Below are 23689 nucleotides of genomic sequence, written 5' to 3' on the forward strand. Positions count from 1 at the left end.
GAAATCGCGAAATAGTCTTGCTAGAAATTTGGAAACAGCTGAAACAAGGTACAGACCATTTGCGAATAATTCTTTTTCTTCCCTCCTATTTCTTCTCTTTTTCCTTTTCGCTTACTTCCCTTTTCGCTCCTCGCCATCCCATTGATAGTGCAAAATACCTAGCCAGAAGTTCTTTGATAGAATAAAGAACACTCATCCCGTCCCACTCGTCGGGCCGAATCGTAAATCCCGGTTCATCCCATCCAAGGAACGCAATCGGACAATGGAATCGCCGATACTAATCCCGAGCGTGTTTACCAACCGTATCGGGAATCTCTGGCGGGTTCGTTCAATTTCGAGAGAAAAGGAAGCGTGGTGTCGGAGGAGTGGCGGCACTTCTACCGCGAAGCAGTTCGGCAGGGGTTAAAATTAGTGGGACAACGACACTCCTACTCGCTAAGTCTCCGTCCAACCATTCTTCTTCATGTTGGAAACACTAACGAGAGAACGAAGGCGATCGTTTCTGCCTCCGAGTGGAACCATTGAAAGGGCACGAGAGAAAGAGAACGTTGAAAGTCGAAAAGCAAAGGGACGATCTAAAGGTAGGGGTAAGATGAACGAGAAAGGACAGAAGGTGCTGATAATCTGCGTGTTGAAACGTTCTCGGCCAGGAGATAACGGGAACATACATAATGCAGTGTTTCTTCTGCGGACTACCAATCGACGGTGGTTTTAAGTGAAAATGGGCCAATGGCCCGTCGCGCGAGAAGGTTTACCTCCCTTCGACAGCCTTATTACAATACATTAGAATATCGTCGTGGCCGTCTGACTTCGTATGCGAAGGAAAAGGAAACGTGCCTACGCGATGATTTGCGTACCGGAAACTGTCCTCGCGTGTCCCCACTTCGGTCCATCGAAATCTGTGTCTTGGAAAAACAGTCGAGTTCTTTGTTGGTTTTCGAAGGAACGACCGCTGATCCCCTTTCTTATTTTAGACACGTTCACATATTTACAGGAACCACAAATAACATATGTTCATTTATCTATTTCATATCAAGTAATTCAAAGTCGACGATGAATTAGGTATGCGATTCAATATCTAAATGAACGATTTATCTTAGGTTTCGATTTATATGTCCCTGCTGTTTCAGTCCCAATAAAAACGATTAATCGAAGTTCCATTGTATAAATAGGAAAAAACTCTGGCTTCCAACGATCGTCTTATTAAAGGATTCCAACTTGAAATGTAAAATAACCGTCTCGATCCCAAAATCTGCGTGAAATATAAAATGTTCCCCTTTTACATGATCAGTTTACGAGCCATATAATCACCTTAGAAACTTTGAAATGTTTCGAATCTGCTAGAACGAACGACGTCGCGTAAAACTCGCGTGCACCGAGGGTCTCGTACTTCCTTGAAACTCGGCTCTCTATAGAGGACTCGATGTTCGCAGCTAAATGAAACAATTCCTGGAATTCTTCGTGACTTCCCTCTGGACCGGGACTGAGGGTCGGTTAATTTCTGGACACCTACGGCATGGCGAGCCACGTTTGAACGGGTGGCAGCCTCGCTTAATCTGGCGCAGTTTAGACAATTTAGCGCGGTTACACGGTTAGCGTCAAACATAACCTCGCCACTTGGCCGGGCGTAAAGAATGACGGCAGTAATGTCGGTCCACGCACCGGGTTACCTAGCGAAAAGGGAACCGAGAAGCAGCGAGGGAGGAAGGAGACAGAGACGCGCGTTCAACGAGGGTGGCTGTGTGCTTACCAGTTACCGAAGCAGAAGGAAGAACAGAGGGGTTGGAATAACCTGGCTCTTTAATTTAAAGCCGCCGGACAGTAATTAAAATAACCACCCCCAACACATACTCCTTAAAGCGGTGCCCAACTCGTTTAAGACACGTTCCGTTCATAAAGCCTAACTGACCTTTGATGGATTTGTTACGGAATTGTTCATGGTCTTTGGTAGAAGCAACTAACGATGGTGGAAGGAGAGGCAAAGGATATTTTAGAATTCTTCATTGCGAGAATGCGAATTTACGTGGATGGCGTGTGACTGAAGAAACGTAGAGCGGAAAACCTTTAGAAAGTTCGAGGATATGGAAATCTTAAGAAGAATTTCTATTTCCATACCGAGAAACGAACGACCTTCCATTTCGATTCTATTTAGCAAGACTTAGAGCGATACTAAATATTCTTATTTCAAGACGCTGTACCAACTTTCCTACGATATATTACATCTAGAAATCGGGTTCATTTTTTCCTCCACTGGCAACGGAATTATTATGTTACTCAGTTTCCACTCTCCAAGCACGAAGAACACCGGGTCCGATAATTACTCGCTTTCGAGTAATCTGTAATATACTTCCTCTAAATGATATGTATTTTCTTAATGAGCGTGTTACATTATACAGCGTCAGGTAGAAGGGAGTTAATGCCAGAGTAACGCGGCGTGGCTCGACCTCGTCGAGAGCGCCGCGTTTCTGTTCGTCGGTCCTCCTACTTGGTCGCGATCGAGGTCAGAACACGCTACCTTCGTAAAAGTTGAAAATTCTGTTTAATTCAGTTTCACTATAGTTCGATCGTAATTTTTCTGCTCCACAAAAGGGAAGAAAAATACGAAAAGGGAAATTTACGATTTACGTAACAATCTACGATCGTAACAACTGATCTCAAACATCGATTGCGAACACCAAAACACCGATTGTTTATCGCCGAACATCGAATCATCCGCCAGTTATCCGCGTGGACCGTAACGCACGGGGCTCGTTGCATATTTTATTAACGTGTATCGTGTTGTTGGATCGCGGCCATTGTGAATCAGCTACTTCCAAGTAGTGGCACAGCCTTGGAATTAAATTTAGACGGTAGGTGCACACGACGTACACCGGCTGATGGAAAGATCGGTATCAAATTGCGGATAATAATGGAAATAAGAATGGTATTATGCGGGTTCACCGTTTATGGTATAATGGATCCGATACTCGGTGTAATATCATTTAATAATTTACTTAGATCGCTGCTATCCTCGAGTTCTATATAGATACCTTCTATCAACAAGCCGACGAGCAAACCAACTTGCAGAGAGCGAACTTTTGTTTAAATAATTTCTAGGTACTCAACATCGAAATTATGAGAGTTGGGTCCAATTTTAATGCCCAATTACACTTTCATGCCAACATTGATATTAATATCTCGGAGTAGAAGGTGACACGAGACCAATGCCGCTTGCATCTTTTAAGAGATCGAAGCCCCGACGCGAATAAAATACCCTAAGTATCCTCAAACGAGTTGCACGAAGAAGAGGAAGGGAGAGAAGATCGGCAGTCCGCGAAGGTATCGGAGGTACGGCACGTTTACAGTGCAATCGTAGCCTGGAAAGCGTCGATATAACGTAGGCACTCAGCCGGCGTGGCGTGGTCGAGTTCCGATATACCAGGTGTTACGATAAATTTAAACGATATTTTATTCAGGCGAGCCGATCGCTAGTTTTCAATTTGCCGGCTCGTATATATTTCGCGAAGGTTGGTGAAGGAACGAGCGAGGAAGGGAGAGAGGCCGGCTGCCGCTGCTGGCCCTGGAGATGCAATTTCTCGGGGTGCTGGTTTGCTCCGTCCGTCTGGACCCTCGCCCTAGACCTCCGCCTTCCTCTATACCTCCTCGTTCTCCTTGCTCGCACACACGGCTTTCCGTGGCTTGATGAAAAAATAATAATCCCAGGGGAACGGTCAGTTATGGGGAATGAAATCATCCTGGCACCGTTCGTGCTCATCCTATCGATAGCGTGCCTCTTGTCTCTAGCCGCGAGGTGAATCTTCCTCCTTTATCCTCCAAGCTTAGATTCCACCGAGCCGAGAAGAACCAACGAATTCTAGAGGTCTTTCGCGCAGCGAGCACACTCTGATAATTCGACCGGATGCGATCTCCAACTTCCAAAGCGGACTCCCCCCGTTTTAGCTTCGAATCGGATCCTGTTATAGGTGTTTCGAGGTCCGAAACGAGATTCAACCGGGCGAAGTTAGGCGTTAGCTACGGCCCCGTTGCTTCGCAACTTCGGATAGGCTTCGAGGAGTCTGCATAATTAGGATGATACATGTAGTGCGCAAATTGTCCGGGACTTTGGTTAGAAACTGCTGCAAATTGCTACCTTTGGGTGGTGCGTCGATAGTGGCGGAGGATTCCTTTCATTCGTCGGATACGATTCCAAGAATCTCCGATTTAGTTTGGAACGAGCCTCTTTATCGAGCAAATGGAATGTTAATCGGAAGTATTATGCAATCGATGTTGTATAACTTGCAATGATATGGGAGAACTTGGCGTTGTGAATATTGATAGATGCAAGACAGAGTTAATTGTATCGGAAGGATATTTAAGTCGAACTGAATATTTTGTCTTGTAATTCGTATGTGTTGTGACTGTTATTAACGGGTTATGAACGGTACTTAAGCGATCTAGTTTGCAGATTTTAAGATGTTGAAGCTCAGATGACTCGAATTATCTTTGATATACTACATATGTACATGGCCATTCCTTTATAAAAATTGTTAAAAAAAGCAGTTAAGTACATTTAAGTACATCTCGATTTGTCTAACAAGTAAAAAATGAGTCTACCAACGTCATCGAGAGAATAGGCACGATATTGGGCACTCTAGAAAGACAACGCTAAAAGCGGGGAACGTAAGTTAGACGCTCGTTACGAGACGCGATTAACGCAAGCATTCCTACATTACTCGCGTGGGAGACAACGATTGCTTAATCGTCTAGAGTAAGGCTAGAGAGCGAAACGAGTCGCTATTATAAGCACAATTTCGGTGGCGGGTAATTCCATTATGAAGTGACGAAGGAAGAGAAAGCGGTCAAGTTTCTTAATATCGGCCGCGCCGAGATGAAACGAAACAAAATTGTGCCATATTTCAATGAGTCTGAAAACTCCAATCGACCTTAAACTGCGAACATTCATCCGCAATTTGTTTAACTCTCCTGTCTCTTTCCCCTTCACAAACCCACGAAGCAAGCAATCAGGGCGATGCAGTCGGTCTATTCAGCGAATGTTTATACCGAAACAGAGAAACGACAAGCATTCGCCACTGGCACGGGTACATTCTTAATCGAAACGACGGAATATCGCGTGAGAGCTCGAGAGTCATGCGCGAACGTGTCGATTTTCGTGGTACGAGGCGAATACGCTACTGCAATTAGCGAGTGTCGACTGTCGATCGAAGGGGTCAGGTGTGTACAGGCCAAGCACCACAGGTATTTACAGCCACAAGTGTGTACAAACGGTGGCGGCTTAAACGGCACGGCCAAAAGGGAAGAGGATAGATGGAAGATGGCGAGCAGGTACGAGTGAGAAAGGGCGGAGGAGTGACGAGACCCGGAGATGTTTGGCTTCTACTGAAATTAAAAATATCGATTCCCATTCGCACGCCGGGCTTCATAGAAGCTCAATTCGTTTCTCTCCTGCAAGACAATACCTATTCTTCCCGCGGACAGTAAGAGGTACAAATTGCAGTTGCATCCCCCGTTCGCTCTCTCTCAATCCCTCGACTCTCGCTGCGCAGGAATCCCAAACACAAAGGCTCTTTTTCATTTGGTTTTTCCTCCCCTGCGCTACCCCTTACTCGCCCAACCCCAGCCACTACCCCACATACATATACGCACCCCTTCCGTGGTGGCAAGCCGATTCTACCACCATCCTACACCATCGTATACCGTCGCCACGCGAATCAACGATTCTTCCTTTCTTCCTACTTTCCTTCTTTGCTTTTCTCTGTACATGTGTGTGCGCGCACGCGTGTGTGTATATTTTCTGTATGTATGTCCGTGATCATTTAGAGAGAAGGAGAGAGAGAGAGAGAGAAGGAGACCCATCCAAATGTATGGAGTCGTAATGGTATATACATAATTGACTAATCCATTGGATTACTCGGGGGAAAGAGGGCGCGCCCTGTTTCATCCCCCGTGGAACAACCCCGAAACCAGGAACGAAAGCCCGCTTTCTAATCGATCGAAATAATGCCACGGCTAATCGGGCCGATTGGAGAGCAAAAATTCGTCTTCTCTGATTCAGGCGATCCCGAGATCGAGTGACGTTGGTGGGATAGTGCGGCCACCGGTCGTTTCTCTTAATTGAATAGCGTAAAATTTATATTTACGTATTGCAACTTCGTCTTGTTGTTCGAATTGAATTTTTTAACGCGTAAACCGGCATTCTATACGGAGAATCGATTTGGGTTGTATTCGTAAATGCATCCGGTTGATTTAAGAGCGAATCGCTGGTTTATCGAGGTATACGGCAAACGTTGGATGATGTAGCGTTCTACGCGGGACGGTGGTAATTCGTATGGAATTTGCGTAAATACGTTATTCAATACAGAGTGATTCACCCCGTCTAGAATAGGAAAAAATAAAAATAGAAAAAGAAGAGTAATACACGGCTTGTGGGAATCGATATGAAAATAAGTCGGCACGGGAAAACGGTCGCGTTTTACGTATCTATCGCCGCTCGAAAAACCTATACGACAGATTGAACAGCAAATACGTGCCTCACGGAGCACCCTTTCGACCGTGTAACGGACAACCAAAAAATCAAAGATCGAGCATCGAGCACTGAGCGCGCGGCCACGGGAACCTCTCGATCCCGGCACGGAAGCGTTCGCCAAATATCTATCCGCTCGGAGTCGATCAAACACAAAGTGTGAGCGAGAGAACGACCGAGCGAGCAAGAGATAGACAGATAGATAGATAGATAGATAGAGAGAGAAAGAGAGTGGGAGAGCGTCACCTGTACGGTGGCTTCGCAATTTCGAAGGGGTTTCAACGATGCAGAGCGACTGCTACCCTCTTCGACTACGAGCCTTGATTAGGCTTCCGGTTAATTAATAACCTCTCGTGCACACATAGCCGTGGCCCACGTATGAATATGCATGCGGTCTGTTGTGCGTTTCGCAGTGTGAGAGTGCCTACTGTATTCACCACGTTCGAGCAACGAGGAGGTCGCGAGTAGAATCAGCTTGCGCGAGAAAGACGGGGACAGAAGGAGAAAATAAGAGAGAGAGAGAGAGGGAGGACGAGTAGAGAGGGTGCTGGGAAACGAGAGGGTGTTTCAGCGTGAAGGACAGAGACTGAGAAGTAGGGGTTGAAGAGAGACGAATCGTGAGTTAGAAAGGGTGGACGAGGGAGACGATGAGTGGCGGAGGGCTACTTATTTGCATTCGGAAAACAAAGGGTGTGGGCCGACTGTATGCTTGCCCCTCATTTCGCGTAACGAAGGACGAAGGGAGCCGATCAAAAGTCTTTTCCCGCCTTCTTCGTTGTATGCGTTTGAATCGAGCGAGTTTATGCTCGAGATTTTAATTAGTACCGCACTCCATTCCCACGCGGGCGCATTTTAAGGGCCATACCGTTGAATTAATGCGCCTGTTTATGGTTTGTTTTATACTTTGGGAGATTTTTTAAGCAAGGGAAGAAGGAGTTGCTGCGCGTTTTCTTTTGTTACGCTGTTGCTCCCCTTCTCCCCCGCCCTCTCTCTCTAAGATCGTCCTTGCCACCTGCAGGTTGACATTCTTCGCGTGATTTCATTTTGCTTATCGTCGAAGTCGTGTCTTCCTATTCTTGTATCGGGCTATGTCCAGAGCAGGAATGTTTGCGCATTTATGAAAAATACGGTTGTAGAAACACACAGAATTCGAAAATCATGCAAAAGTTATGATGATTATAGAAGCTGGACACGGTATGTCATATTCTCCATTCTTCACAGGGGAGCAGTCCTTAATTTCAGAATATTGTCAATCAATCTCATGTTACCAAAATAGTTTACTTTAATTTATTTTTAAAGCTAAATGGCTACGAGAAGATAAATGATCTTGCGATATTTCCTCTTTGTAATCTTCAATATAAAATATGCAACGTACAATAGGTTCTTCTTATGATGTTTGGCAGATAAAATAAATCTAACTGACCCCATAAAAATATAAATTTGCATAAACATCCTCCTTACGCGTACAAATGATAGATATATTTGGTCTTTTTACCCTCTTTAAATGAACATCAAATTAGCATAGTCGGAAGAGAGGAAGCATTTGTATCTACTTATTCAATGATCGTATTGCGTCGACGACTGAGTCTATAATTGAATTAACAAATCCCCATGAGCTCCAATCGACCGACAGGGACTGATACCATCTGTTGTTGGCTACACCTGCGTTTTCGGTCCCTTGCACCTTATGGCGCACGAAACTCGAAGCTATGACACATCGTAAGCTCTATATGTACGCAGATGAAATTAATGTACATATAAAACAACCGTCGCAAAGCCTGGATAATTAAGAACCTATTACTGGCATTACACTGATAATACGTATCAAGCTCCTTACAGGCAAATAGAAATCTATTTTCTATACACGAGAATACGTGTTTCGAAAAAACTCTCTGCTTCAATGCAATGTTGGAACTGTGCCGCAGTTATGGTATTTAGCTTTTGTGCGCCAAGAAACGGGTCGAATATGCGAAAGCGGATTTTGTTATTCTTGCCGCGGTACAATGGTTCATAAGAACGATATTGTATGCTTGGAAAGATGGCAGCTAGCTTCTGACAACGAGTAAATATTCGTGATAAAATAGCCATAAGAATTTTAATGATGATCGGTTCCACTTAGCCTTTGTGTATTGAAAGATCACCAAACACGTGTCAGGATTGAGACACTCGCTGAGAAAAGGGACCGGTAAAACATTATTGGGAAGATTAATTCACAATTATAATCATTCTTAAAGAACTTTGCCCGTTTTGTATGTACAAAACGAATAGAAATTTTATAATACATATACATATTTCACATATGTCGTAGACTTATAGGATCTCTTTTCAGAAAACTTCTGAATTTACTTAACATTTGCAATCTCTGACGCGTCCCTCAATAACGATGGTTTTAAAGAAGAATCTATATAAATATAAATCTATTATCCCCCAATTTTTATATCATTCCGCATCACTTTGAAAACCAAAAAGTCTCGCGATCGAGTTTCCGTCATCCTTAAATCGTCGCGGCATCTGTTTGTTTGTAACAAACTCGACTGTCTGTGCTCGAATTCGTTCGACCGGCCCGCGGAACTCGGTCGAGCCCAGCACCCCCCCCCCCTACCCCTCGTCATTTCTCGCGTAATTTCCTCCTCGAATACAATAGCACTCGAGTCGCATTGCTCAACCTCGATCCTCCAGACGAGTCAAATCCCCGTTCCTCAGCCGGTGAGCACCGCAAACACCCAATCTCCACGGTTATTTAGAAATCGGATTCGCGATCGAGACGATGTTGAAACGAGATCCTTCCTACCGTCTTCCTATATCGTTTCCAACGTGGAAATCCATCGTCCGAGATGTACACTCCCGTCCATAAATCATCGGATACTTACTTATTTTTTATGAATATATACATACGACTCTTTGAATTGATACTTTATTCTTTAGTCGAATTAAAATATGCACTATCTTCTACTATGAAATAACCTGTATTATGAAGTAATTATTTTAAATTATTTAAAATTGAAATTAATGTCAGAAGCCGAGTTCTAGATTTAAACATTAGAAACATTAGATTCAGACAAACATTAGATTTTAGAATCAAACATACGATAAACATTTATTATTCACGTTATGCCAGAATAATTTACTTATAATTCTTAATGAGAATTGTTTGTAAAATTCTTCCAAATAAAAAAAAAAAAGGAGAAGCGGTGGATAAATGAAAGTTTAAAACCGACACGCTATCAATTTTCGTAACTTCTATACTAAAAATCTCTCAGCATATTGTTAAAAATTATCTATGTGTGATATATATCACATTTATTCGTTGCTCTTATTAAATATAAATTCAGTTTGTAAGGTTACGCTGTCTTTTTATATTTCTTACTTTATAAACCTCCTTTTGTCCGCCACTGTACATTCTAACAACGATATTGCACAAAATAGGCAACGGGCATAGCAGTGTACAGGGAAACTGAGAGCCCCTGCGGGTCACCGTATCCTCAGTAAGAACCCTGAAAATGAATTAACTTTTTGCCGGACAGCAGAGTTCGAATCGCGTTCTGAGCCATTGTGCAGCGTGTCGCGCGGCCTACCGTGATACCACGCCATCGCGAATTAAGTAGCTCCCTCGACAGACATTCAACTTGATCTGGATGGAACAGAACGATTGCGGGAAGGACGAAGGATCCAACATTGCCCGTTGCAGCCTTAATCGAGGTCGCGGATCGCGAGCAAGTTTACTTGTTTCTTACATCGACTAGCCATTGCACCACGGATATTGCGTTCCATGGAATGAAATTTATGTCTCGTCATCTTCTTTGGTTTGATGTCTGCTGTCTCCTGCTTTGGTCTTGATATCCTTTTGATTTATTGTGGTATTTTTATCGATGTAGGAAATATCGTTAGAGTGTTTGATTATTGATTTTCGGTCGAATGTTCCGATACTTTTTAACGTTTTAATAGAATCGAGGGTTACGATGGAATTCTAATGACTAAGCTTGTTAATCACCAAGGTGCTGTATACATACTGATATTGCTTCGATGACTGAAATCAAAAAAATGAATTCCACGAATCAGCGTCAGATTATTTTAACATTTAGATATATAAGGTCTTCAAGTGGTAAATTTATATTCTTAGAAGCATGTACGAAATGTGTTTTCCAAGCTTAAACTCCTAAAAAAGTTATGCGAATATTCTGATGATTCATGACGTCAAATAATAAAGTTCTGACAATTTTATTATAGCACATCTTAATGCTCAACACACGCGCATCATATAAAATTTCTTCTTTTTTAAGGTGAGTTACGACGACTGAATATCGAACAAAGATTCAAACCTGGCATCCACCCGTTAATTTCGTACTTTAGAAAATAAGGAGACGTTTAATACGGCCACTTCTTATATCACGTAATTAACTAACTAATGAGAATTTGTTAGATTGTAATTCTACTGTAATCTAAAAGTAGATTATGTCTATGCATGTATGTATATAATTGTACCCAGTCATGCTGCTTAAGAACAGGTTCGTTAAAATACTTTCTGTATCATTGCCGCTGTTAACGAGGGAGAGCTTTTTGTCCGATGTAATGATTAATTACGCAGAAAATTACACGAGCCACCGGGGTGAGGGGAAGAATAAGCGAATAAGTAACAAGAAACGTACGAAGAAGTCGCATAATTTAACAGCAGTTTTCCCAGGCTAAAACAAGAAGCCCACAGACGCTCCAGGGCTAAGACGTGTTGTTCTTTGGCACCGTAATCAAAGTATAAGATAAGATGCCGTAAGCGACTCTGTATTTTTCAAGTACTTACACATTCTGGAAGCAAACAACAGCTTTTTGATTCGATTGTACTTGAAAAACCCAAGATGTTATTAGCTTGTGTAATGCGTTCGTTTCAATGATACATTTTAGGGAATATAATAGAAATCTTAATGAATGTTTAGTAAAAGAATTCTCTGATGGAGCATACTAATTAGATCACAAACTTCTTTTACGAATATTGTCCTTTACGTTCGTCTGAGCAATTAATCGTCCCAATATTTGGAAAACTGTTTTACGAAGAACATAAGAATACATAGATGAATTCTTTATAATATAAAAATGAAATTGATCAATCCATTTGCAAAGAATAACAGAACATACATCTTATGTAAACGAACTTACACAACAGTTTTTACACAGAAAATGTGTTCTCTCTAGCAGAGTAAATCTCTACAAAATGAAACAACATAATTCCAGTTCCGTAATTATAACTATAATGTATTTTCTTTCTTTTCTTCTTTATCATTATTAATAGCATTTTCATCATTATTATTATTCGTGAGAATCAGCATCGTGTAAAGAAAGGTGAAATGTTAGGGAGAGTACACAAGAGCCCGAAGCTGTTACACGTTTCAACAACCATTTTCCGTACATTTTCTAGGGAATGTTTTATCGTTCATGTAGAAATTTACGCAGCTGCTATTCGCATTCGGCGAACTATCGATCGCATCCGCGCTGGAAACGCATCTTTGAGCGTTGCACTTGCATCAGAGGCAACGGGGGGTCTCGTCACGCGCGTAGATTCAGACGTTGGAATGCTGGTTTCGATCATGAACAACGCGGCCGCAATCCCGTGTAATTTGCCACGATTTAGGACCAGTCAAAGTAAATTAAACGTTATTAGAACAAAGCTAACGTTTCGGCTGGCCGTCGCGTATTAACGAGCATTTACCAGGCAATCACGCGCATACCTTCGATTTCAATTATTTGACCATTGACCCCTTTCGCTGAAGAATCCATGTGACAACCAACAATTCGTATTTATGGATATTTATTGAAGGAATCTACCGTATTAATAACTTTTAATATCCGGATGAAATTATCTTGATAAATTCACGTGATAGTTCTGTAGTATCGTGGACAGATTGCCTAAGAAATATCGCGTGAACCATAAACAATGTTGCGAGAAAGCCTAAGTGCCGACAGGCCAAAAGGGTCTGGAAACTTCAATAGGCCCATCAATGTGTCGTCGATCCTTCAGTCGAATAGTTGCGCGGAAAAAAGCCCTATGTGACCATGGCCGTGGATGGTCGCGGAACACATACGTGGTGGGGCTATGAGAAAGGACAAAGGGATGCTTAAGGGAGAAAGACGAATTAACAGGTAGTCGTAAGTTGAGAAGTTAGTGTTGTCAGCGTCGTGAAGGAGGATGATCAGCGTGAAAAAAGAGCGTTGGAACCGTTGTAACGAGAGGAGTGAGCGACGAATGGTGACTGCGTGCATATAGACTTAGGAACAACATATTAAATCAATTATAGACAAAATATGGATAAAAAGAAGACAAATGTACTGGCTAACTAGTCGAAACTCTAGACTCAACATAGAAAATAAAATAAAAATCTACAAAACGATAATAAAACCAATCTGGACGTACGAAATACCGCTATGGGGGACAGCAGTAATGAGCCACATAAATAAACTACAGTCGCTGCAATCGAAAATACTGAGAACAATAATCAACGTCCCATGGTATGTCAGAAACGAGGATATACACAAAGACTTAAAAATACCAACGGTCAAGGAAGAAATCGACAGGTACGCAGAAAAATACAAGGAAAGAACGGCAACACATCCAAACCAGCTGGCTGCTGAAGCGAGCAGAACTCTCATAGAAAAAAGACTAAAAAGAAAACACCCCACTGGCCTCACTAAAGAAATAAAATAGACAAATTCGAAGATGGTATCCCGCTGGGGGTAGTCATCCACATTGTTATTTAGCAATCAAGTTAAAAAAAATTTACCAAATGTCCAGCTGGACAAATTGTAAAGTACAAATTAAATAATAATAATAAAAAAAAATATAGACTGACGGAGCATCATACTTGATTTTGTGTTGATGTGAACGATATTGAAACAAATGATACCGTTACCAAACCTACTAGCACAATACTTTCCCACAGTTCTTTCAATAGCAAATCAAAATGAGATCTAACTAGAAATTAAAGAAGACAAACGGACGCCTGTTTTTATACATCTATTTGACACGATTCCAGAAAATCGTCTCCAGGTGAATGCTACGCGAAAAATTACGATTCACCTATAACTTCGATCTTACTAATTCAAAAATATTCAAACGATTGAAAATCTAGATACGTAAAGGAACAGCCGAACTCGATCAAACGACAACAACCTCTCCGCAATGTCTCCAACATCGATGAGCGAGCGTTCAAACATCGATATCGATCGTTCGTAGGTACCCGGGCAGATTATTATGTCGCTTGGTCATGTCTTCTGAGAAATTGATACATCGGTACGTCGAACGTGGGTATACACGTGTATAGAACGGGTGTGGTGGCTTTACACGGCTGGACCGAGTAGACCGACAATCTCGCGCCATTACGATCGCATAATGATCGTTATCCGCGAAGCACAAAAGGCACAAAGAGTGGCTCTCAATCGTCGAACCGTCTCCAACTATCGGTCGAAAATCGTCGATCACACTTGGCCTCTTCGCAATTATGATCACGAAACGATACAGCTGATCTTCTTTTGACCATCGAATCGAAACGTCTGCGAGGCGCAAGATCGTCCACGATAATCGAAGCAGTTCACCAAGTGCGCGCGCGCGCGCGCGTGTAATTTATATTTAAATAAGCTACGATCGAAACCACAAGGTAAATACGAGCGGTGCGCGTGTGCGTGCGATTTTCGCGTGGTATCGTGGGTTGTGGTTGCGAGCGGAAGACACGCGGGACTCATCTCGATCGATGAGTACCGTGGATGATCGATCGATCCCGTCACGGAAGAAATCTCTTTCCAGGGAACCGGCCTGTATTTGCGTTATATCGCGCCTTCGACACCCTTTTAGAGGATGAAAAAGGGAGATGTTGGCTCTTGCTGTGTAGACTCGAAAATACCTGTACTATTTAACATTCCATTATCGGGGAACGTTAAGTAAATCCGCGTACTGGTTTAAGGGACGAAAAGCTAGATGTGTTAAATGTGTACATAATCTGTTATAAAATTTTGGATAATTTTAAGTAGGACCATAATTGAGAGCTATTGCATTTTGATTCGTATACAGAATTACTAAGAATACGTAAATACCTTCAGCAAAATTAATGATTTCTTTATCCAGGTTAAAATATGATTTGTTTATTTTATATATGTTGATTATGTATGTTTATTGTTTCATATCCATCAATTTTAATAATTTATTTATACATATATAGCGAATAGAATCGAAGATATCAAGAAGATTTCAAGTGTTGGAGCAAATTCAAGACAGAGAAGGACCAAAATGGGCGAAGAGTAAATATTACTATAGTTGATCGCGTTTTACAGATACTTCGAGAAAAATTCATATGATAACTAAAAGTATTATTTCACAAGTATCGTTCAGAAGGTAATACAATGATTCGATTATTGACAAATTTGCAGTGACCGATATTTCACACGTGATCTTATGCTATTAACAACCATAGAAGCTGGACAACATCAAATGTCCACGCGCCATCAACGACCATCTGCATCGAGCGACTGATGATCGACCTGTAATCGTTCGTTTGCCGGGACAAGCGTGCCGTCGACAAACAGCTTTGTTCACGTTGATAGGCGTGTAAATATTGTAATTAAAATGTTCGATAATCATTGTCATTTTTCGAGGAACCACTTCATCAGTTCCCGTTTCGTTATGGTAACGCGCCGGGCAAACAATGAACGTGACGCCGCAACGCTGTTATTGTCAATTTCGCCTCGTACCGGGCCTTTATCACTGTCGCTTGCGCGCGTAAAATCGAACACTATTAACATATACACATATTTCTACGAGCATGGCGATTTAAGAACTACCTGTGTCTCAATTAATATTCGATATTCCGCAATCGACATTTTAAAATGACCGTAACTAGAGAAAAGTCTAACCCACATTGTTTTAAATCGCAAACAATCGAAGCGACGCGCGTTACGGCCGCATCACACGAGTGGCAATGTGAGTTCTGCTATGTATTACGTTGTCCGGAAAGTGTCTTTCTTTCACAGACACGTCTTTTACAACGACGCATCTCTATACAAACATGAAATCTACTCTGTCGAACGTTGTGATCTTTATTTCGATAGAACAAAATGGATCATACGTAATTCGATACAATAATATAAAACGAAAGAAACTTTTCGAACGACCTAACAGTAAATTTTTTTTTTTATTTGGTAGAATTTTTACAATTAATTATCATTGAGAATTATAAGTAAATTATTTTGGCGTGATACTGTAACTTGGATTATAAGTGTTTATAGTACGTTTGATTCTAGTTGAATCTAATGCTTAAATCTAATGTCTTTTTAGTCTGCGGATCTGATCCGTCGTGTCAAGTAATTGGCTAACTAATGGGTTTTGGTGGTTGTTAACTCTCATATTATATCTCTTACTGAATTTGGATATTTCTTCTTTAACTGTGGGTATCTTAAGCTCGCGATGTATAATAGCAGATGATAAGTATTTATGAGGTGTCGTATAGTCAACAATAAGCTACATTCAAATTTTGCATAAGCAATTAACAAGGAATCAGAGAGGTAATTTCGGAGCTCTAACGAATCATCTATCAAATAATTATACGTTAGTAATTGAAATTATCATTTCCTATTTTTGTTAGATCTGGTTTCCGACTAAATTTGATTCTCAGCGAAGTTTGATTCTTGCCTAGCATCCCCTCGCGCATCTCCTAATCCTTCGTATAATACTAGCGCGCACGTTCACGGCAATTTTATTTTGATTCTGCCGGCACTACGGTACGACGAGGAAGAAGGGAAAAGAGAAAAGAGGAAGAGTAGAGGAGGAGATGGCTGCTCTGGCCATATAATAAAGGCAGCTTGGAAACAATATAAAACAATAAAGGGTTCTTACCATAACCGCGCGGTTCAGCCGGCACGATATTGTATCTGCCGGGCGAGAAGGTACGGGGGTGGGCGAAATGCGGCAGCCACACACGCCAACAGACGTATAGTGATAGAAGAAAGGTGGCAGCAAGGGGTAGCAGGGTCAGTTATCTAATATATGTGATAATAACTTCGAGCCCAGAATCGAAGCCGGCCACCTCTTGCAAATCTCGGATCTGCATATATGGATTGTTCGCCTACCTCTTTCCTCGTCTATCACGATCCTCCACATTCCTCGTGCTATCGCACGTTCTCCTCTTTCTTCGCGATTGCGTCTTCTCAACTTCCTCCCTCGTCAGGGTATACACGTATTATGAACACGTTGGGGCGATCTTGCGATGCTTTTGACGCCGCTTTTTACGAAAATTATAAAACGAATGGATAGATTAATTTTTAGAAGAGCGGAGATTTCTATAGATTTGTAATAGAAGACAAATATCAAGTTCTGCATGCTGGAGCGGACAGATTGAATTTTGAATCTAGAAGATTTCTATAATTTTCTAACAGATTATGAATATTAAGTTCCGAGTATCAGAGTAGGTAGATTTTATTCTTTAATCTAACCAACTGTTAGTTTTTCAATCGGAAATGGATACCTATTAAAAAATAACTTGTACAACGAATAACTAATCAAGTTACTTTAAAACATACTCTTACAAGTCTCATTTCGATTAAATTTGGGTTAGAACAATTAACTGATAGCATAAAATAGCATTGTTCAAGTACCAGCCTGTAAATTCATGGCAATTGCGTTACATGGCCTACTTAATCCGCGCGTTTCCAATATTTCTGCATCGCGAGCGCAGCTAAGACCTTCGTACAGACCTCTAAACTCCCCTGATTTGTTCGCACACAACGTCGGTTCAGCTTGTAGCTTTATCGAGTTAGCGTGTCGTACAGATACAACAACGTTCCCGAGTTCGTTGGTGTAACCGTTAGGTCCGTGTGTATTCGTACGAAGTTCAATTTCGCGTGTCCCTATGTGGGTTCCGAGCACGAAAAGTTTCAGTCCGTTCGTGTGCGAGCACACGCGAAGAAGGGCGAGGTGGAGGGGAATTTCGAGATTGAAATTTGAAATATGGAAATAACAGAAAACGATTCGGGAACTAGGGGATAGGGCTGCCTTCCGCGGCGTGAAAATGACGAGTATCGATATTCGCCTACGCGGGCAAATAGGTCACCACGGCGAGGGTAGTGACCAAGGAAACGATTATCACTCTCCAAAGAGTTCCGTACGCATTTTTCGAAGTACATTGTTTTCCTCGAATCTAATTTTACCGGCCATTAAATAGCTAATTTACCTTACATCATTTTTAGATTCGTCCTAGAAACGTTTGTGATTTCTACCGGCTCGTGACAGTAATAAAGGAACTTTGAAGGCCAGTAAATCACTTTTTACAGCCCAATATTATTAACGTTTAAAAGCGCGGTTGAAATCGCGTGGAACAACGAAATCTGCCTTGAAACAGCCCGACAGAGGCCAGTACTACGGGGGATTAATCCCTGAGCCGAGCGTAGGCAGAGCAAATCTCGTTTCGAAAATTCCACGAAAATATTGCATCCACCCTGTGCTCCTTAAAACACAGGAACAAAAAAAAAGGAAGAATGTGAAAAAGAATTGCCTAGCAAAAAAGAAGAGAAAGAAGATAAACCGTAACGTTTCCTAACTGGTAAAAGCGAAGGGCTTAAAAAACGATACGGCAGCTAGGTTTTCGAGCCACAGCGCAGTCCCTTTGACCTTGTAACCATGGAATTGTTCGTCGAGCGTATGATCTGCCTCCCCTGCCATTCCCCACGAGTGCCGTCTTTCCACGTGGTTTCTGCCTTTGGTCTTTCGGTTTACTCCATGCAACAGCTCGAACGGCATGGTCCCGTCGCATTATATTACGTTACGTCACATTATGCACCTAGCCCGCTCGCCGGAACATTACTATGTTCTCTGCTATGCTAGCTGCTTGGTTAATGTTCTGTGGCAGCATTCCAGTCGCGCCGTCTTCTCGAAACAAAGACTTTGTTTGCCGTGCGCTTTGAGGCTGCCTCCTTCGGCTGCACCCCGGCTAGCGGCCCGCTATTCACCATTTACATTCGAACGAGTTAGTAAGCCACGGGGATATAGCCCGAGAAGAAAGCGATGCCACGAAACGGGCCATGGAACGTAAACCTTCCTGTATCCTTCGTAAAGAGATTATCATTTTAGGTATTTGTGTTCCCCTAACTACGTATTTACGACGCGCCTCACGGTCTCCAGCAACGAACGACCCGTTTCTAGATCTTCCTACTTGGCTTTCTACCGACGTTTCTTTCCTAGCATCGACCGTCAGGGATCATTTAATTCACGTCCCGTGGCTTTAAGCGGACACTGTATCATGAATAACTATGGTGCATAATGGGACTATTGCATAGTTGACTAATCAAGCTTTGAGTGTGCTCGAGGTTCCCTAAGATTATGAAACAGAAATCAAAGATTCCTTAGAGTTTAACTTACTAAAAGAGCAAAGTGTAAAAATTTCAAGAAATATGTTTTTCAAAAAATTACTTAAATTTCTAAAACTTATAAAGAATTACATATCCGTCGTTCTGTCCTCTCGGTTAATACCGGTATTACGGTCGTTCTAAATATTATAGCGCGTCAAGTTCGCGACCTAGAGTAATCTAGTTGTTGTACAAGGATCTACATAGATCTACAAGCGGAAGGAGCAGGTTCGAATAGCAGAATACAAATGCCCGATACATTGAGACAGTCCGTGAGGATCCTCGGAGCGGAGATCTTTATCGAAGATCAAGAGAACGAGGGACTGAAGGATCGCCGCGAATGCTCTGACAAAGGCCGGCGTCGGAGACCGAGGAATTCAGGAAGGCATAACGAGCGTTTTCACGCATCTCCGCGTAGAGGAGTGGCCCCGCCGCTGGAATTATTAATTAAGCACACTAATTAAGCGCGTTCATCGCGCTCGCCCGGAGGGGTCAGCCTGTGCGCGCGAGACCGACCAACAGGGAATCAGAAAGAGAAAGAGAGAGAGCGAGAGAACGACGAAGAGCGAGACGGCGCACTACGAAGGCTAACACGCGATTACAAACGCGATCGATAATAAATTACCTTTAAGCTAGAAACGCGCACTGCCACGTTTCTCCCTCCTCCTTCGACATCTATCTCGCTCTATCGTTCGCGTTCATGCTTTCATTCGGCCATTACAAGTCGTTGTTCCCAACCGTTCATTACAGCTCCAAGCTTACGTGTGGGTCATGCGAGAAAGCGTATCTCAACGGCCGAGTAATTATGCTTCCTCGATGGTGCACGCGGGAAGGTTCAAACGGAGGGGAAAGGAGCAGCCGAGGAGGAAAATCAGTCGCGGCCAAGAGAAGAGAACCGAGCTGCTTGGGGGAGGTCTGTACGAATACTTAGAGAGAAAGCAGAGTACGAGGCCGTGTAATAAATGCATGGGATTAACGAGGAATAAATAACGAGAGACTGTTAATAATGTCGTACCCTCGGTAAAGCACCATCCACCTTCCCCTTACCCTCATCCCTTCTTCTTCTTCTCACTCGCCTACTCCACCTTCTTCACCGTGCTGTATGCTGTGGCGGTCGTCCCTTCTCTTTTGCCTCTTTTCCTGGCTATGCTCGTCACGCTACTACTACGCAACTCCCTCGTTAGAAGCGACGTCCGCGACTTATGGAATCGCGAGAGACGCGGGAACCCGCGAGCCAGCAACTTTCGAGAATCATTAAAAACGCATCTTCGATCCGCGCGCCCGCGATCGGTTTCTTAACGAGGCCGTTAGCTACCGTCGTACCGGCTCGATTGCTTCTACCTTCATTGTTCCTACGTATTTTCTTTTTTTGTCTTGCTTCTCCTTTCCTCTTTGCTCGGGCCGGTCCTTTTTCTCATGGAGGAACGTGCGTGTAACTCACGCGACACAGGAACACGAAGGAGCACCGACGTTCGGTAATGGGGATCGAAGGGTCGGTGGTGGGACGATTGATATTATTGCGAGAAAAAGCGTAATGAAGAAGCGTAATGAGTGGCCGGCGTGTAAGGCCACTAGAGATTGAACGTTTTCGCGGCGACCTTTTTCCCGGCGGTTCAATTAATTTTTTGCTCGCGCTTTTAAACGACTCGAATCGCTTCCTTACGGATGCTGCACGGTCGTCCACGATCGAACACCACTTCCGCCATTCACGCGATATAATCGATAGATCCCTTCGACAAAGCGCGATTCTACTTTATAGCGTAATTTCAAAAATCTATGTTACCAGATTTACTTATGCAATTTCGTGTTTCGTGAATATAAAGAAATACAAACTAAATACAGATATATATTCCATATTGCTGAATATTATAATAAACCCGTTGCTCCGGATACTTTGTACATGTAACGTTGCACATTACAATATTTCCATTGTGTACATTTTTGTGTCGTTAAATTTCCCACAAATGCCTGAATGCCCACGTTCTAATTATTAGCGACTTTTTGACCGTCTACCATAGAATAGCAGCTAATCAACCGAACAATTTACATTCCTACGATCCGGCTAATAATTTAACGATCAACAAACGAATTATTTAAACTTTAATTAGTACTCTGCCGTCCTGCAAACAAGTATTTCACCGACGACCCGCCAAACATCGAGTTTTCAAGCGGAGCCTTCTAAAGGATCCCGGTGCGTACGTGTATACGGATTCCATTCTCTTACACGAACGCAGAAAAGAGTTCCTTCTACGGTGGATTAACCAAGGCGGGGGAGGAAGACGGAAGATGGAAGAAGGCAGAAATGGTGGACGACGCATAGCGTGGAGAAATAGCGGACGGCTGGGAGGAAAAGGGTGGGAGAGGGTGAGACGAGGCGAGGGTAAGGCACTAATGAGCAAATAAGGCGAAAAAAGGTGAAAATTCATTAGCAGTCAGCTAGCAATGGACGAAGGGGGAAGGGTTACCGAGAATCGGCGTAACTCTTTTCTCGGTAAAGGACTCGTGGCTCGACAAAGGGTTCTAAAAATAAATACATAATTAAACGTCGCGATAATTAACTTCTTTATGCCGGCAGAAATCGAGGCAATGCGTTTGTACGCGTCATTCTTACATATGCACAGCTCTCTGTATGTATGTACGTGCGTATCGTTCGAAAGAATGATTTTACCGGCTTGGACGAGTCAGCCGTGCTAACGACAATGTAATGGCCTGATACACGTATAACGATCACGATTATAAATACGATACTTAAATACGATTTATAAATACGAATTATAAACATGATTATCGTGTAATGAACGGTGATAATAAGAACGCGTCAATGACAAGTACATCAGGATTTAACGAGCACGAGAAATACGAGGCAACGAATCTGGCCGCTTAATCCGCGCACGGAATTTGCATTCGCCAATTTTTTATTCGCCTCGGTTTTCCGTTCGTTTTTCCAATGTTTCTTCCGTATCTAACGAAGTTATTAAGCCCCCTTCTTTGACAAAATCAAGCGGAAACAAAGTTAATGACGTTCGTACGTCGAGCATGCACCCAAGAGCTTGCACGTTCGAGTGTACGATAAATGTGTGTGTGTTGTTTCGGGGCCATCGTGTATGACAAATAATTACCAAGTACTTAGAGAGCGTATGAAAATTTAATAGCCAATGGAGGTACTTAGGTCAACTATTATACGTTATAGTTTCTGATGTATATTTTGGAAATTTCGCTATATTAAATATTTTAAAGACATCGTATAGAAAATATTTTCAATAAAAGAATATATTTTAATTTCCAAAATATTTTATAAATAGTATAAATGCAGTACCCATTGGTAGTCTAGCAAATCTAATAAATATTGAGTTGTCCCGAAAGTTCGTCGCGAAATTACAAAAAAAATTATTATTGTTAGCGATCTACAAATATTATTTTATAATACATGCAATATTCTGTTGGGTGATTTTTTCTACCTAGCGTTACAACCCCTTTTTTCATACTTTTAGATAATAATTTCTTTTTCCAGTTTTATTTTATTTGCATACAACGTTCAACATTGCCTTATTGAAAACCAAAACATTTCTTGCAAAAATAATCAATCCTAGCCTATAATTCTTTTTAGTCTCCCGTATTAGTGAAAACCTAACTATATGCAATATTGAAATTCGTACTTAGCATTTTATTATTTAATAAAAATTCAACCAAACTCAAATCCTTCAAATCGAAGATATGCCAGCAATGAAAAACGTTACAAACATAATCTATTCTAATATCGCATCTACCTACCCCCGAATATAGTAACCAACTATAACGCTATTTCCGAGGGAAATCTCCAAAAACACGGAGCACGTTCCATTTCCTAGATCTCCGAATCCACGCGGACGAGCAACAAAATAATCGTATCCGGAATTTCGTTCGGCCCTTATTAAAACAATCCGGCCGAAGATCCCGGGGTGTGTAAATCGGTGTAGAATACAATTACGCGAGTGACCAGATACTGCCCTACCCCCGCCTGATCATCGAACGCAAGGGAAAATCCGTTCGATTTCGGCTGAAAGCCGCGCTGATCGACTCGGCCGCGGATCAGCCGACTCCACTCTAATTTAGACATTTTCGGCACCAACTCGGTATATTTGTTATATTTTCACTCGAATCATTATTACGCGACACCGCACGCGCAGCGTGTACCAAAGGGGATTACGGCTTAATCCGGTCCGCTATAAATTGGGCGGAATCGCATCCCTGTTCCGGCTTGTCCCTCTCTATTTCCCTTCGCTGCCTCTCCTCGTTTCTCCTTCGCGTTTACCTTCGCTGTTCAACAGCCACCCTCTGTACGACTGCCTTCTCCTCCCTCGTTTCCTGCCGCGTTTCTCTGTCGAATCGTTCGCTAGAGTTTCTCCTTTTTTCGTCACACAAAATCCTGCTCCCATCCGGCCGTTTTTCGAGAAAGGGTTGCGGAGGATGAACGAGGTCCCGGCCAACGACAACGACAACGACCACGACCACGACGTCGAGGATGTTGGACAGGAGACGAGAGGTTGAACCGTAGTAGTCTGGACGAGGAAGCATGACGAGGAACCGGATAAGGAAAAAAAAAAGAAACCACGAAGGAAACAGGGACGTACGGAATCCAAGAATATCGTAAGGTCGAACAAGGCGGCCATAGGAATACGTACGGCGAGCAAAACGAGAGTCGAATCGCGGCAAAGAAATATCGTCGGTCAACGGAGAAAATCCGTATCCTGGCAGTAACGACCGGGATGGACGAACGGGACCGAGAGTCGGCAGCTAGAGAGCCAGAGAGAAAGAAAT

At 42.6% G+C, this 23689-nt stretch overlaps 1 protein-coding gene across 1 annotated transcript; it reads right to left on the minus strand.

Annotated features, from left to right (window-relative positions):
- Positions 1-17808: 17808 nt before the first annotated feature.
- On the minus strand, positions 17809-18287 carry LOC143303268 (uncharacterized). Its single transcript, XM_076622268.1, is given in 4 exon segments — positions 17809-17906; positions 17969-17991; positions 18126-18202; positions 18264-18287. Coding segments are annotated over 4 exon segments (222 nt in total).
- Positions 18288-23689: the final 5402 nt, after the last annotated feature.

The sequence above is a fragment of the Bombus vancouverensis genome, chromosome 10 (assembly GCF_051014615.1).
Source record: "Bombus vancouverensis nearcticus chromosome 10, iyBomVanc1_principal, whole genome shotgun sequence".
In the NCBI taxonomy this organism is placed as follows: domain Eukaryota; kingdom Metazoa; phylum Arthropoda; class Insecta; order Hymenoptera; family Apidae; genus Bombus; species Bombus vancouverensis.